The sequence below is a fragment of the Schistocerca piceifrons genome, chromosome 8 (genome assembly GCF_021461385.2).
Source record: "Schistocerca piceifrons isolate TAMUIC-IGC-003096 chromosome 8, iqSchPice1.1, whole genome shotgun sequence".
Classification (NCBI taxonomy): Eukaryota; Metazoa; Arthropoda; class Insecta; order Orthoptera; family Acrididae; genus Schistocerca; species Schistocerca piceifrons.
Genome location: NC_060145.1, coordinates 210,224,253 through 210,237,505, shown reverse-complemented (window position 1 = coordinate 210,237,505; position 13,253 = coordinate 210,224,253). Strand labels below are relative to the sequence as shown.

The following is a 13,253-nucleotide window of genomic DNA, read 5'->3' as shown; positions in this document are numbered from 1 at the left end:
CAGCCACAGACGGTTCTTCCATCGTTGCCACAGTTCCTTGTTGTTTCTCGGTCTGACGAAGGTCACGACTTTTCCACGGTCAACCCTTTCATTATTCAGAAGGGTGTCGACGCAATTGCGGGTCCTGTAAAGTCTTGTTCCAGGTTACGGAATGGCACCCTGTTGTTGAAAACACACAGTGCCCTCCAGGCTCAAAAATTGCTGCGTACTTCTCTGCTCCACACCTTCCCTGTCCGGGTGGAACCGCACCGTACCTTAAATTCCTCGCGTGGAGTCGTTTATACACGCTCCCTCGATGGATTGTCTGACGAAGAAATTCAGCACTACCTGTCTGACCAGGGCGTCACGGCTGTTCATCGGGTTATGAAAAGGGTTGACTCGAACATCATTCCAACCCGCACTGTCTTCTTGACATTTGACAAAGTTCAACTCCCATCAAAAATCAAAGCAGGCTATGAGATAATTTCCGTTCGCCCTTATGTCCCAAACCCTACGCGTTGCTATCGTTGTCAGCGGTTCAATCACACCAGCCAGTCCTGTTCCAATCCGGCCAAATGTGTTACGTGTGGCAAGGATGCCCATGAGGGTGCTTGTCCACCTCCATCCCCTCGCTGCATCAACTGTATGGGTGACCACGCTGCTTCCTCTCAAGATTGCCCCATTTTTAAGGACGAAAAGCTCATCCAGGAAATAAGAGTGAAGGAAAAGGTGTCGACCTTTGCTGCTCGAAAGTTACTCGCCAGTCGACAGCCCACCGCGCCTCAGAAGGGAAAATACAGCACTGTCCTTGCTTCTCCTCGGCCAACAAAGGAGGCGGCCACGCAGACTTGCGACCTCACCTTTAGTACCACGGTCGTCAGATCGGCCAGCGCAAAGATCGCCCGTTCAACCTCACCACTTTCGCCTGCCCACTCTATGGCTCACCCTTCGTCGGGTTCTGCTAAATCTCGAGCCCAAAAGTCAGACGCCAAGTCTCCGAAAAAAGAGCATTCTCGTGAGGAGTTTTTACGTACCGCAACTTCACAACCATTGGTTCCTCCTTCATCTAAACATCATACTTCCAAGAAGGCTACGAAGAAACACAGTTCCTCTCCTTCTCCGCCAAGGTGTGTCCAATCTACAGCACCACCTGGCGGAAATCGCCCTCGGCCGTCTTCTGTGTCGCCGAGGCGCGCTGCCGGTGGCCGTTCAACTGGCCGATCGTTGGTGGCAGGAGCTGCTCCTGACCAACCCATGGATCAGGATCTTCTGCCTTCGACTGAATGCCATTCCATGCTGTCGCTCGCAAGCTCTGAGCAGTCGTTGAGTTGACAGCACCCTTGGTCACGTTCCTCCATTTTCTGTTCACCCTATGTCCATTATCCACTGGAATATCCGCGGCATTCGAGCCAATCGGGATGAATTGTCGATCCTCTTACGATCCTACTCGCCGGTCATCTTCTGTCTTCAGGAAACAAAGCTGCGTCCCCATGACCGCTTTGTTCTCCCTCATTTTCAGTCCGTCCGATATGACCTCCCCTCTGTTGAAGGCACTCCAGCCCATGGAGGACTCATGATTCTGCTCCATGATACTCTCCATTATCACCCAATCCCCTTAAACAGTTCCTTCCGAGCTGTCGCCGTCCGTCTATCCCTTTCTGGATACACGTTCTCTCTTTGTACGGTATACATTCCATCGTCCACATCAATGGCACGAGCTGATCTCTTTCATCTTCTTGATCAGCTTCCACCCCCCTATTTGCTGTTTGGGGACTTCAATGCCCACCACCCGCTTTGGGGATCTCCACATCCTTGTCCACGTGGCTCACTATTGCTAGACGTCTTCCACCAAGCGGATCTAGTCTGCCTCAACACTGGGGTCCCCACATTTTTGTCTGCCTCCACGACAAATTTATCTCATTTGGACCTTGCGGTCGGTACTGTTCCGCTAGCTCGGCGCTTCGAATGGTTCGCCCTTGATGATACACACTCGAGTGACCACTTCCCATGTGTTCTTAGACTGCAGCCTCAACTGCCATATCTGCGCTCGCGACGCTGGAAATTTGCCCAAGCCGATTGGACACTTTTTTCGTCTGTAGCGACATTCGATGAACGTCGCTTTCCCAGCGTCGACGATGAGGTCACACATGTTACCGACGTTATTCTCACAGCTGCGGAACGTTCAATACCACGCACCTCCGAATTGCCCCGGCGCCCCCCAGTTCCTTGGTGGAACGAGGCATGCCGTGACGCAATACGTGAGCGGCAACGTGCTCTTTGCATTTTCCGTCACCATCCAACTTTGGCCAACTGTATCCGATATAAGCAGCTCCGTGCGCGATGCCGTCGCGTCATCCGCGATAGCAAGAAGGCAAGCTGGAAATTCTTTATTAGCTCATTTAACACCTTCACTCCCTCCTCGGAAGTTTGGAGTCGGCTTCGACGGTTCTCAGGCGCGCCTAGTTTCTCCCCAGTCTCTGGGCTCACTGTCGCGCATGATACCTTAGTGGACCCCGTCGCAATTTCTAACTCATTGGGTCAGCACTTTGCTGAGATTTCGAGCTCTTCAAATTACCCGCCAGCATTTCTCCCGAAGAAACGTGCAGCGGAAGTGCGACATCTTGCTTTCTCCTCTCAAAATCACGAAAGCTACAATATTGTTTTCTCCATGCGGGAACTCCAACATGCCCTCTCTTCTCCTCGCTCCTCCGCCCCAGGACCGGATGGTATCCATGTCGAAATGCTGCTGCATTTATCAACCCATAGTCTGCGTTACCTCCTTCGCCTTTATAATCGAATTTGGACCGACAGTACCTTTCCCAGGCGATGGCGGGAAGCCATTGTCGTTCCCGTTCCGAAACCTGGAAAGGACAAACATCTCCCCTCTAGCTATCGCCCCATTTCTCTCACGAGTAGTGTCTGTAAGGTTTTGGAGCGTATGGTGAATTACCGTTTAGCTTGGTGGCTGGAATCCCGCAGTCTTTTAACACCAGCCCAATGCGGATTCCGAAAGTATCGTTCTGCCGTTGACCATCTTGTTGCTCTCTCCACTTATATCATGAACAATTTTCTCCGGAAACTCCAAACGGTAGCAATATTCTTTGATCTGGAGAGAGCATACGATACCTGTTGGAGGACAGGCATCCTCCGCACACTGTTCTCTTGGGGCTTTCGAGGTTGGCTGCCCCTCTTTCTTCGTGAATTTATGGCAGAGCGCACATTTAGGGTGCGGGTGAACACTACTCTCTCCCGTACTTTCTCCCAAGAAAACGGGGTACCCCAGGGCTCCGTGCTGAGTGTTGTACTGTTTGCCATCGCCATTAATCCAATTATGGATTGTCTCCTTCCTGATGTCTCGGGCTCCCTCTTTGTGGACGATTTTGCGATCTACTACAGCTCTCAACGGACCAGCCTTCTTGAAAGACGTCTTCAAGGATGTCTCGATCGCCTCCACTCGTGGAGCATCGAAACCGGCTTCCGTTTCTCACCCAGTAAGACCGTTTGTGTTAATTTTTGGCGACTTAAGGAGTTTCTTCCGCCCTCCTTACATCTAGGTCCTGTCAACCTTCCGTTTTCCGACGTCGCTAAATTCTTGAGTCTTATGTTTGACAGAAAACTGTGCTGGTCCTCCCACGTTTCCTATCTTTCGGCTCGCTGTCTGCGTTCCCTTAACACCCTCCGTGTCCTGAATGGTACCTCCTGGGGAGCGGACCGAGTGGTCCTTCTCCGCCTCTATCGCGTCTTAGTGCGCTCGAAATTGGATTATGGAAGCATAGTCTACTCCTCTGCTCGGCCGTCTATTCTTCGGCGTCTCGACTCTATCCACCACCGTGGATTACGTTTAGTGTCTGGAGCTTTTTACACCAGCCCTGTGGAAAGCCTTTATGCTGAGACTGCTGAACCTCCGCTGTCCAATCGGCGGGCAGTCCTTCTGAGTCGTTATGCTAGCCATCTGTCTTCCATGCCTGCTAATCCAGCCCATGACCTTTTTTTCGACGCCTCCTTTGATGTCGGGTATGCAGGGCGCTCCTCCTCCCTACTACCCCCGGGAGTCCGCTTCCGTCAACTGCTCCATTCTCTTTCCTTCCGCTTTCCTAAAACCTTCTTGACAACTTGGGGTACAGCACCGCCTTGGCTCCGTCCCCGGATCGACTTGCTCAGAGACCTATGTCAATTTCCCAAGGATGGTACCCCTACACTTGTTTACCGTCGGGCATTTGCTGCTCTAAGTGCACAAATGACGGAAGCCACATTTATTTACACCGACGGCTCGAAAACATCGTTAGGTGTAGGGAGTGCCTATATTGTTGGCGACACCCCAAATCACTTTCGGCTTCCCGACCAGTGTTCGGTTTATACTGCGGAGCTTTACGCTGTTCTCCAGGCTGTCCACTACATCCGCCGCCATCATCGGATACAGTACGTAATCTGCTCAGATTCTCTCAGCTCTCTCCTAAGTCTCCAAGCTCTTTACCCTGTGCACCCTCTGGTCCACCGGATTCAGGACTGTCTGCGCTTGCTCCACCTGGGGGGCATCTCAGTGGCGTTCCTCTGGCTCCCGGGACACGCTGGTATCTGTGGGAATGAGGCGGCCGATATAGCGGCCAAGGCTGCAGTCTCTCTTCCTCGGCCAGCTATTCAGTCTCTTCCGTTTACCGATCTACAGAGCGGTTTATGTCGCCAAGTTGCTCATTTATGGCATGCGCATTGGTCAACACTTCCCCATAATAAATTGCGGGAAGTGAAAGCCCTTCCTTGCGCTTGGACCTCTTCCTCCCGAACGCGTCGTCGGGAGGAGGTAATTTTAGCTAGACTCCGGATAGGGCACTGTCTTTTTAGCCATCGACATCTTTTAAGCGGTGATCCTCCCCCACTCTGTCCCCACTGCTCTCAGCTGTGGACGGTCAGACACCTTTTAATTGAATGCCCCTATTTTAATCCGTTACGCTCCCGTCTCCAGCTATCGTCTGATCTATCGTTGATTTTAGCAGATGACACGCGCTCAGCTGACCGCGTTCTACAGTTTATTAGTGACAGTGAAATGACGTCAGTCATTTGAAGCTTTTTTTGGGGACAACCAACCCCTCTCTATAGTGGATTTTTAAGCATTCCTTCTGCCTTTAGTTTCTCAAATTTTATGAGTTTGTTCCCATTGCTGCTGATTTTAAATTTCGTTTTTTTCCTGTTTCCTACGTCACGGGCTGGGCGCTAATGACCATAGAAGTTTTGCGCCCTAAAACAAAAAAAAAAAAAAAACAAAAAACAAAAAAAAAAAAAAACCAACTATCGAATGGGTCACCAACCTGAGGAGTATCCAGTCCCAACAACAGCACAACAAGAACTGGGCTGATATCTAGGCATGATAAACTTCTGTCACTGCTTTATTCTTGTGCTGTTGAAGTCCAGGCACCACAGCTTGCAGTCCGCACAGTGTGTGGTTCCAAATCTCTCACATAAAAAGTGATCCACAGGAGGTTTTGAAGCATGCCAGGCAAGCCTCAAGCAGGTTTCACCACGTGCACATCTTGCTGATCTTTGGTGATCTTTCAGACGCTTCAGCTTATTCTGTGGATACAGTTCTGCACCAGTAGATCAAGAGCCTGAAAAAAGGAAGATTTTTTTTCCCTCCAAAGAGCTGTTAGAATAATGGTGCTTTTTGCCTTCATACTATATGTTCTTTGTGGATGCCTATAAAAGCAAAAAATGTTTTTTGTTTATTGTTGATAGTCACATCTTCACTATATACATCAGCCATTGACCACTGATGATCACAGTTTTGCAGCTCCGGAACAACTATCCACCAGTCCACCTGAACCACTGGAATTTCATTGCCCAGTTCACAACTCATATTGATCACATCAGTGCCACCAAAAATGTGGTTGCTGATGCTCTGTTCAGCATTGCATCATGTCTCAGCCAAAAGATTTCAATGATCTTGCAATGACACTGAACTACCATACAGAATTGAAAGACTTGCTACAAGGAATGCTGACCCTTCAATTGCAGTACCTACGTAGCAGTGTACTGTGATGAAGCCAAATGCTGGTCACAGCTGAGCAGACCCCCGTCACTAGGCTCCCATGCTGTGCTTGATTTGTGATGGTACCATTACCTCTGATGAAACAAATAATGTTGTAAGATTTTTTAAAAAAGTACTGGAGCCTCCTTTTTTATAAATCAAGCACTACTTCTGTGTATTCAAGTCCTTGGATGGACTGTCATCCAGCAAGCACACATGGTATCAAGCTGCTGCTGACACATCACTTTGCATGACCTGCTGTGCAGGAAGACTGCCACTCATAAATCCAGGAATTTGTCACCTTCCATATGTAAACAGTGATACAACTTGTGCAGGCACTGCTTAAAAACTCGTTACTCTAAACATACGTTTAACGCACATATTTCTGGATCTCATCAGGCCACCAACTGTTTCTAATAACTGCTGCTATTACCAGACCATGATCAGCAGGTTCCCAAGATGGCCAGAAGCTTTACTACTACAAGATCAGTGGAGAATATGGCTTATGCTTTCAATTTTGATTGATAGTGCAAAGAGCTGTCTTTTGGAAAGTGGTGTGGCAAATACTAATATTCTGCACCAAGGGGCCCAGAGCTATTTTAGGTATGATAGCTTTTATAAAAGGTTGCATGCCCAATATTGTTTGAAAATATTCTTTGGGCAGTGTGTTACACATGTGTCAAAATATATGGAAGTGTACAGTGATAGGTTTAAGAAGTGGACCCATTTGGTTGCTCAGTTATTTTCCTTGACTGTATCATTAGAGTCCACATGCCAAACAAATGGCTCTGAGCATTATGGGACTTAACATCTGAGGTCAGCAGTCCCCTAGAACTTAGAACTACTTACACCTAACTAACCTAAGGACATCACACACATCCATGCCCGAGGCAGGATTCGAACCTGCGACCATAGCGGTTGCGCAGTTCCAGACTGAAGCGCCTTTAACTGCGTGGCCACACTGGCCGGCCATGCCAAACAAATTTAGAATCTACAGTGCAGAATTGGATGCAATCATTAATGTTCAGGATCATATGAGATGTGATGGAGGACAAGTTTTGATGTCTTCTCCAGTTCTCTTGATGCCTTAAACTGTTTTCACGCATAGGAAATACTTCAGGTGACTGAAGACACTCTTATGCATCTACATGACAAGAGAAAGGAAATGGTATTCTGCTGGTATCAGAGTGTGTCAGAATCCATGGAAATAAGGAAGCTGACATTGTAGCCAAGTAAGCTTGTCGGCTGTACTCTATAAAAAAAGAAAGAAAAGCTGCCCCGTGCCAGCGGCTTCCCCACTGTTGAGCTGCAAGTGTTGGGAAATAAGTTGTGGTCTGTTAAACCAACTTCATTGTAAGGAACGCTTGCACTCTGGCACTCATGTTATGAAACAGCTCGGTGGCAATCTGATCAGTCACACAAAAATGTTGAGGGGATGGTCATTTTACACAACACTGGCACTAGGAAACATACACCCATATAAAATCAGATGTATAAATTGTGATGAATCATCTACAGTATTTCTCATTTGTGTTGACATTCATACAGTCAACACATCCAACATGATTGCTCACAGTATCTGACAGATAGAACTAGGTCAATTGAAGTATTGTGTGGATCTACGAAATCACGCACCCATCTACACTTTTTGAAATACATCGATGCAAAGGGTGAGGCATAACATTCATCCTAGCCACTACCATAGGTTACACTAATATGCAGTAATAGCAGACCACCTCTGGGACATTTTTCCCTCAAGTTAGAAAACCAGACATGTCATTCGCTAAACGTAATAGCATTAGTTAGTTTTGTGATGATAGTTAATGCCTATGTATGTTTTCATCAGATAATGCACTTGCTCCCAAAGGAAATCGATTTTTCTGTAGTATCCAGTTAATAAATTTGTATAGCAGTATATATTCATGAAACAGATATATTTTAATATCTGTTAACACAGGTACTCAGGCTACTATGCATGCAGTCTGTCACGAACAGTGGTTTACGCCAGAAAGTCTTGGAGCATTACAAAAGAGACATTCTTCAAACCTATGGTTTCCAGCACATTCTGACACTTAGCAACCTTGAACAAGCAGGACTGTTACGTGTGCAGGTAAGATAATAGCCTAATATTCATCTCAGTAGAGTTCATAATAGAATTAGGAGACATGTCCAGAAAGTAAGTACTGCTTTGGAAACAAACTCATAAGAACATTTTTTCCAAATCAAAATTTATTTTTACAAGAAAGACCATTTCTTAAACATTTTTTTACATAGTTACCTCCATTGTTTAGACAATTGTCATGGTGAGAAACCAACTTTTCTGTGCACTGTTCATAGAAAGATGACACCAGTGAAGACAGCCATTGCTGAATACCATATTTTATGTGTGTGTGTGTGTGTGTGTGTGTGTGTGTGTGTGTGTGTCATCCTGTCATTCCTCCAAAATCGTGCTTCAATTTTAGGAACAGAAATTAGTCAGAAGGTGTGAGATTGTGCCTATAAGGTGCGCGATCAAACTGCTCCCAACCAATTTGTTAAATAAAATTTTGAGTGACTCCAGGACAATGAGAGGATGTGTGTTTGTCATGAAGTGACACAGTGCCGTGACTGAGCATTTCTGCCCGTATGTTTTGAACTGCATGCTGATATTTTCTCAGTGTGTCACAGTATCATACCACATTGACAGTTTCACTTCTGGAAAGGAACTCAAAAAGCAGAATGCAAAACAACTGTCTGTAGCAGTGGCTATCTTCATTGGCAGAATCTTTGTATTAATAGGGCACAGAAAAGTTGGTTTCCTGCCATGGAAAATGTCTGAACAGTGGTGGCAGCTATGTAGAAAAATAGTTTAAGAAATGCCCTTTCTTGTAAAAATAAATTTTGGTCTGAAAAATGTTTTTATGAGAGTTTTTCCAAAACAGTACTTGGCTTTCCTACATGTCTTGTATTATACTATTTCCTGCTTTTTTATGAGACATAAAAGTGTTGGGCAGCAATAGACCTTTTTTAATTTAAAATTAAGTTGAATATACAAATTAAGATACAGAAATTTGTGGAAATGAGAGAAATTCTTCCCTAGCATAAGTTATGCAGGATGGATTGATAAATAGTGCTACAGCATGATTTCCACATCATATGCAATACGTGCAAAAAATTCAACAACAAACTCTAAAGAACACAGGCCATTATTCAGTATGTAAAAAAGTGATGGATGGAATTACTGTAAGACTGCAGATAAAATTTAGATTTGTGTTAGAAAAGAATCTGGCTGTATAATGTGCACCCCACCCCTCACACACACACACACACACACACACACAGATATATATATATATATATATATATATGTGTGTGTGTGTGTGTGTGTGTGTGTGTGTGTGTGTGTTCCCTCCAAAAACCTGACTGCAGGCTTTTTTATTTACCACAGAATATGCGCACATTTCTTGAAATGATTATCAGTGAATCTGCTAAGCTGTGTGTTTAACACTGCTGAACCCAACAGAAAATACTATGACTTTAGCAGTCACTATAGAGCTTGGATGTTTTTGGTTGTGACATTTTTACAGGAAATTATACCAATTTCTAGATGCGGCAGTGATTTTGGTGCTGTTGTACAGTCAAGATGGCTGCAAAACTTAGTGCTGACCTGAAATAATGTTGTCAATAGGTTTTGTCACTTCTTCATACAGTGCTTATCAAACTGCAGATTATCTGGCATGAAAATTTTGACACCAATCTCAAATAACATAAGCTTGGCAGCAGTTTATGTACCCCCTCATCCATCCCTCAAGTCCCACAGGGAGGCCTTCTCATTTGCTTAATATCAGAATCATTACACTAATTTACTGTTTTCTGTGGACAAAGAAAAGCTGTGATGGTTTGCTGAACGCACATTCAGATTTATGTGACCAAGTGAGGTGGTGCTGTGGTTAGCACACTGGACTCACATTCAGGACAACAACGGTTCAAACCTGCATCCGGCCATCCTGATTTAGGTTTTCTGTGATTTCCCTAAATCGCTTCAGGTGAATGCTGGAATGGTTCCTGTGAAAGGGCACAGCTGATTGCCTTCCACATCCTTCCCTAATTTGAGCTTGTGCTCCATCACTAATGACCTCGTTGTCGACAGGATGTTAAACACCATTCTCCTCCTCCTCCTCCTCCTCCTCCCCCTCCTCATATTTACATGACACAGTTACTATAGTGCTTTCTGAAGAAGATGGCCATGGTCTACTGTAGGTGTGTATACTTGTTGTTGTTGTTGTGGTCTTCAGTCCTGAGACTGGTTTGATGCAGCTCCCCATGCTACTCTATCCTGTGCAAGCTTTTTCATCTCCCAGTACCTACTGCAACCTACATCCTTCTGAATCTGCTTAGTGTATTCATCTCTTGGTCTCCCTCTACGATTTTTACCCTCCACGCTGCCCTCCAATACTAAATTGGTGATCCCTTGATGCCTCAGAACATGTCCTACCAACCGATCCCTTCTTCTGGTCAAGTTGTGCCACAAACTTCTCTTCTCCCCAATCCTATTCAATACTTCCTCATTAGTTATGTGATCTACCCATCTAATCTTCAGCATTCTTCTGTAGCACCACATTTCGAAAGCTTCTATTCTCTTCTTGTCCAAACTATTTATCGTCCATGTTTCACTTCCATACATGGCTACACTCCATACAAATACTTTCAGAAATGACTTCCTAACGCTTAAATCAATACTGGATGTTAACAAATTTCTCTTCTTCAGAAACGCTTTCCTTGCCATTGCCAGCCTACATTTTATATCCTCTCTACTTCGACCATCATCAGTTATTTTGCTCCCCAAATAGCAAAACTCCTTTACTACTTTAAGTGCCTCATTTCCTAATCTAATTCTCTCAGCATCACCCGACTTAATTAGACTACATTCCATTATCCTCGTTTTGCTTTTGTTTATGTTCATCTTATATCCTCCTTTCAAGACACTGTCCATTCCATTCAACTGCTCTTCCAAGTCCTTTGCTGTCTCTGACAGAATTACAATGTCATCGGCGAACCTCAAAGTTTTTATTTCTTCTCCATGAATTTTAATACCTACTCCGAATTTTTCTTTTGTTTCCTTTACTGCTTGCTCAATATACAGATTGAACAACATCGGGGAGAGGCTACAACCCTGTCTTACTCCCTTCCCAACCACTGCTTCCCTTTCATGTCCCTCGACTCTTATAACTGCCATCTGGTTTCTGTACAAATTGTAAATAGCCTTTCGCTCCCTGTATTTTACCCCTGCCACCTTTAGAATTTGAAAGAGAGTATTCCAGTCAACATTGTCAAAAGCTTTCTCTAAGTCTACAAATGCTAGAAACGTAGGTTTGCCTTTCCTTAATCTTTCTTCTAAGATAAGTCGTAAGGTCAGTATTGCCTCACGTGTTCCAATGTTTCTACGGAATCCAAACTGATCTTCCCCGAGGTTGGCTTCTACTAGTTTTTCCATTCGTCTGTAAAGAATTCGTGTTAGTATTTTGCAGCTGTGACTTATTAAGCTGATAGTTCGGTAATTTTCACATCTGTCAACACCTGCTTTCTTTGGGATTGGAATTATTATATTCTTCTTGAAGTCTGAGGGTATTTCGCCTGTTTCATACATCTTGCTCACCAGATGGTAGAGTTTTGTCAGGACTGGCTCTCCCACGGCCGTCAGTAGTTCCAATGGAATATTGTCTACTCCGGGGGCCTTGTTTTGACTCAGGTCTTTCAGTGCTCTGTCAAACTCTTCACGCAGTATCGTATCTCCCATTTCATCTTCATCTACATCCTCTTCCATTTCCATAATATTGTCCTCAAGCACATCGCCCTTGTATAGACCCTCTATATACTCCTTCCACCTTTCTGCTTTCCCTTGTTTGCTTAGAAGTGGGTTTCCATCTGAGCTCTTGATATTCATACAAGTCGTTCTCTTATCTCCAAAGGTCTCTTTAATTTTCCTGTAGGCAGTATCTATCTTACCCCTAGTGAGATAGGCCTCTACATCCTTACATTTGTCCTCTAGCCATCCCTGCTTAGCCATTTTGCACTTCCTGTCGATCTCATTTTTGAGATGTTTGTATTCCTTTTTGCCTGTTTCACTTACTGCATTTTTATATTTTCTCCTTTCATCAATTAAATTCAATATTTCTTCTGTTACCCAAGGATTTCTACTAGCCCTCGTCTTTTTACCTACTTGATCCTCTGCTGCCTTCACTACTTCATCCCTCAAAGCTACCCATTCTTCTTCTACTGTTTTTATTTCCCCCATTCCTGTCAATTGCTCCCTTATGCTCTCCCTGAATCTCTGTACAACCTCTGGTTCTTTTAGTTTATCCAGGTCCCATCTCCTTAAATTCCCACCTTTTTGCAGTTTCTTCAGTTTTAATCTACAGTTCATAACCAATAGATTGTGGTCAGAGTCCACATCTGCCCCTGGAAATGTCTTACAATTTAAAACCTGGTTCCTAAATCTCTGTCTTACCATTATATAATTTATCTGATACCTTTTAGTATCTCCAGGGTTCTTCCATGTATACAACTGTGTATACTTATGTTACATTTATACTATATTTTGGTAACTAAATATGTCAGTCAGAAAAAGATGCAGCACTTTCTGCTCTAAAAGAGAAGAGAAGAAAAGAAATGTGAAATTTCAAGGTAAAAATATGTCCCCTCCAGGGATTTGGGACTTTCTCAAGCTCTTTGGGGTACAACATAGCTGCTAAATGCAGCCATAGAGCTGCCTATTCGGCAGTCCGTTTGGCCTGACTGCATGATAATATGACAAACTGAAGAGACGAGGGCTGCCCAGGTTAAATACTAATTTCTAAAAGCCTATTCTGTTGACCGATTTGATGGTGGTTTTTGGATATTTCTCCCATTCACCCAGCCAAATGCTAGCCCTGGGATAGGCTTTTTCCAACCAACCTAAAAATGTCGCTGTATGCAAACAAAGTGTTAAAGATATCATCAAAATACAATAAGTGTCTTTTCCCCTGTTTCTCTGTTTCATTGATATGAAAGTGGCATTTTTTTAAATACTAAACAGAATTTCCTCAATTGTTCTGAAATTGTTATGCTTGCAGTATCGCTATCTTTGTATACATACTTCCATGTGTGAAACTTCTTTGTGTGTGAGTGGTGCTTTAGAATATGTGTGTACATATACATAAAAAAGTGCATCATACAGTCTTTGCTGCTACATGTCCACAAGCAGTCATCACTGGAATGTAATGGTGCAGATTTTTCA

General features: G+C 44.4%; 1 protein-coding gene across 1 annotated transcript in view; it reads left to right on the top strand.

The window, feature by feature from the left end:
- Positions 1 to 13,253, top strand: part of LOC124711862 (vacuolar protein sorting-associated protein 33A) — a 118,811-nt gene that overhangs the window by 90,144 nt on the left and 15,414 nt on the right. Inside the window, exon 9 of the mRNA XM_047242099.1 lies at positions 7,956 to 8,108. Coding sequence (XP_047098055.1) covers positions 7,956 to 8,108 — 153 coding nt within the window. The remainder of the gene's footprint in view (positions 1 to 7,955; positions 8,109 to 13,253) is intronic.